At 49.5% G+C, this 3,205-nt stretch overlaps 1 protein-coding gene across 1 annotated transcript; it reads right to left on the reverse strand.

Moving 5' to 3' along the window:
* LOC122006872 (BTB/POZ domain-containing protein At5g48800-like) lies at window positions 1-2,349 on the reverse strand. The gene is made up of 4 exons (XM_042562549.1): window positions 1,973-2,349; window positions 1,830-1,896; window positions 637-1,755; window positions 1-561 (listed from the first exon to the last, which is right to left on the reverse strand). The coding sequence occupies exons 1-4, from the start codon at window positions 2,047-2,049 to the stop codon at window positions 106-108; spliced, it is 1,719 nt and encodes a 572-aa protein (XP_042418483.1). The 5' UTR covers window positions 2,050-2,349; the 3' UTR covers window positions 1-105.
* Between the last annotated feature and the right edge of the window lie 856 nt (window positions 2,350-3,205).

Consider the following 3,205-nt stretch of genomic DNA (forward strand, 5'->3'; position numbering starts at 1 on the left):
CTAACCAAATCATAAAATCCCACGTATCAAAAACATTACATTCTCCAATTACATTAAATCGTTAAACTTGAAGAGCCACAAGAAGTTTGAAGATCTGTTAGAAACTTATGGTTCATGTTTACTCGAAGGACTGCCGGCGGTAAACAAGTTCAGTTTTCGAATCTTCTTCGTCACTGCAACTACGAGCTTGCGCGAGTGGGATTTCTTGTTCACGTCATGCTTCATGCAAGCATGGCCCTTCTCGAGGTCGCTCAGCCGGATCCTCATCCTCGCCAGCTCGAGCTTCAGGTCCTTGTTCTCCCTCCTCAGGCACGCGTAGCTGTCGCGGGGGGAGATCCCGGCGACGAGCACCGCTCCGCTGCCGAGCTTCTCCGGCGGCGGGGAGCAGCACAGGGTGCTTCGGAGTCTCAGCTGCTCGATGTAGAGCACCTGCACGGTCGCTTGCACGGGGAGCCTCTCGTTCTGTGCGGCGTGGGCGCAGGCTTCCGGCGAGAGCTTGTGGAAGTCAATCAGCTTGCAGAGCCTCTTCTTCTCCATTTCCGACAGCGCCTGATCGTGCGCCTGGTAAACTGATTGAGTGAGATCCAGATTCGATCAAATGGGTTCTAGCACAAATTAGATTTTGAGGTGTGATACTTTGAGGTAGATGTCGATGGCGCGGTACAATCCGTCGTGCGATGATCGAGAGTAGGCAGGCAGAGTGTCCGCCATGGCGATGAACTTTGCGAGCTTGAGGTTGGCGTCTGGAGCGATCTCTGCGAGGTAGCCGTCGACCAGTTTGGCCACTTTGTCCAGCGCGTGACCGCCGTCCGATTCGAAATTAGATCCGTCGTCATCGTCGTCGCTCTCCTCTTGATGAGAAAAGATCAGGAGGATTCTGTGCACGGTGTCGACGTCGAAGATTGTTTCGCCGGAATTGTGAGCGCAGAGCAGGAGGAGATCGTCGAGGGAAGACGATTCGAGCTGAGATCCGATTCTTGTCTCGAGAATTAGCCTGCAGGTCGTCGAGCAGTCGAGAAAGATGGCGGAGCGAAGGAGACCGAAGAGGAAATTGACGGAGACGGCGTGCTTTTCCGCCGGAAGAAGGCCGGCGATCGTTTCTACCACCGCCTTCTCTTCGCATTCTCCGGTTGCGGCTCTGGCGGGCCTTTTGCGGAACGCCTTCTCGGCGTAATCCACGAGCGAAGCTCCGACGCTCTCCGGGCGGATTCCGCGGCCCTTGACGGCCTCCACCACCCGCCGGTAGAGGTCGATGCGGAGGACGGAGAGGTCCTGGATCCACCAGTCCTCGCCGGAGTTGGGATCGCTCTTCTTGGTGACGTGGAGCCTCCCGGAGCTGTACTCCAGTCGCGAGAAGCTGGCGGCAATTTGCTCCGCGCAGGCCGTGGCGGCGACGCCGTCGGCGCACCGGCTCACCACGCCGAGCTCGTCGGCCAGGGGGAGCAAACCTTCGCAGTGGCGCAGCACTTCGACGCAGAACTCGAGGTTCTTGCAGACGACTTCCTCGAGGTAGGCCCCGCACCGGGTCGCGAGGTTGTCGCCGGCGTAGTCGCCGGTCATCTCGTGGTAGTCCGAGGCGCAGCGGAGCTCGGCGACGTTGCCTGCCGTGAGCTCAAAATGGACGCCGTAGCAGAATTTGGCGGCGAGACGGAATGTCTCGGGACCGCCGGGTAGACCCGGCAGCTGAATCTTGTCGCCCTCTATGGATTCCGACAAGATCCGACGGATCCTGCCACTCTTGGCGACCAGCGGGAACTGCACTTCTTAGAATTCCGGCCAATTAGAGAAAAATCAAGCGCATAAATGCGCGAAATACAGAATCGACCAACCTTATGAAGCTGAAATCTCACACCAGCTACCTCAATCGTAACGTCACTAGGAACATCCAAAAAGATCCTGCAAATATATTTTCAGACGATCAAATCTCAGAAAAAAAGAGAGAGAGAGTTAGAAAAAAAAAACAGATAAGCACCAGTCATCACGTCTTTGCTTGTGCGGAGAAGAAGCAGAGCAGCCGGGAAGGAGTTGCTGGTGGTGGAAGCGATTCATCTCCACAGAGAAAGCTCCGGAACGGCAGCAGGGAACTGAAGGGGGTTTGCATGCTGCAAGCCTTGGAGAAGAAGAAGCTGATCATGAGCTGAAATGGATTGATGGTGGTGGTGGTGGCCCGGGCATCGCAACGCCGCTGCAAATCTTGATTTTGCTTTCTGTTGCCTGCCCCTTTCGAGCCGTAGGAGGAGAATTTTGGAGAGCAGAGGACAAAAAGCAGCAGGAAAGGAGCGGGGAGCGAGCAGGAATCAGAGCACTGAGCGCATGCATGCAGGCGCCTGCCCATGGATCATCATTGACAATTAGTGAGCTTTAGCATTTTGACTCTTTTGCATTGACAACAAACATTATTTCTATCTAAATCAATTTGAAACATATGAATTAAAAGTGAAGTTGATTTATCTCAATCCGAGTATTCCTTGTAGTCGGCCTCGGACCGGGCAGTTAGCTAAATGGTGTTATCAACGTAAGGTCTCGAGTCAAATCTTGATTAATAGTGGGGTATCTATCCTCCTTCATATATTATTAAACTACATAAAATTAGTAGTCATTCATAATTTATTTTTTTTCATATTAATTTAGAAGTGAGCTAGCGGAGACTCTAGAGCGAGCGGATTACCTTTTACAATCATAATAATAAGATAAAAGTTAAATTATAATACATTTAATTTATGAGGGAATGAATTCAGTGAGAATCAATTTTCCTCCAATAAAATAATTTTACCATCCCAGTGTCAACCCTTTGGAAGAAATAAATTTGAAATACAACTTTTATATATATATATATATATATATAATAGTTATTTTTTAAAAATCCAACTATATAGCTTTTTAAACTAACTAATCTCGGAGGTAATCAGTTCGGTCTTATAGAAGTTTCCCACAATCATCAAGGTAAATCGCGAAGTGGTCACAAATATCCATCCAAGCGACTATTTTTTTTAGAGTTGGCATACCACTGGAGAAAAATCTCTATGGTGCGATGAGGTTGGATTCAATCCTTAGATGTTTGGAATATATATGATAATTGTTTTTTTAACCCAGGTATCCAGTTCTTTGAACCAAATAATTTTGGAAGTGACAGGTTCAGTCTCATAAAAGTTCTCAACTGGCCATCAAGGTAAATCAAAAAATGCTCATGGAGGCCTTTCCGGAT

This window comes from Zingiber officinale, chromosome 7B (assembly GCF_018446385.1).
Source record: "Zingiber officinale cultivar Zhangliang chromosome 7B, Zo_v1.1, whole genome shotgun sequence".
NCBI classification, from domain to species: domain Eukaryota; kingdom Viridiplantae; phylum Streptophyta; class Magnoliopsida; order Zingiberales; family Zingiberaceae; genus Zingiber; species Zingiber officinale.

What these genes read in the sequence shown, in the direction of transcription:
- LOC122006872 (XM_042562549.1), bottom strand. Translation starts at nt 2,049, where the DNA reads ATGAATCGCTTCCACCACCAGCAACTCCTTCCCGGCTGCTCTGCTTCT. An exon ending in AAGCAAAGACGTGATGACTG is followed by an intron (nt 1,897 to 1,972) that starts GTGCTTATCTGT and finishes ATATATTTGCAG; the next exon opens with GATCTTTTTGGATGTTCCTA. An exon ending in TGAGATTTCAGCTTCATAAG is followed by an intron (nt 1,756 to 1,829) that starts GTTGGTCGATTC and finishes TAAGAAGTGCAG; the next exon opens with TTCCCGCTGGTCGCCAAGAG.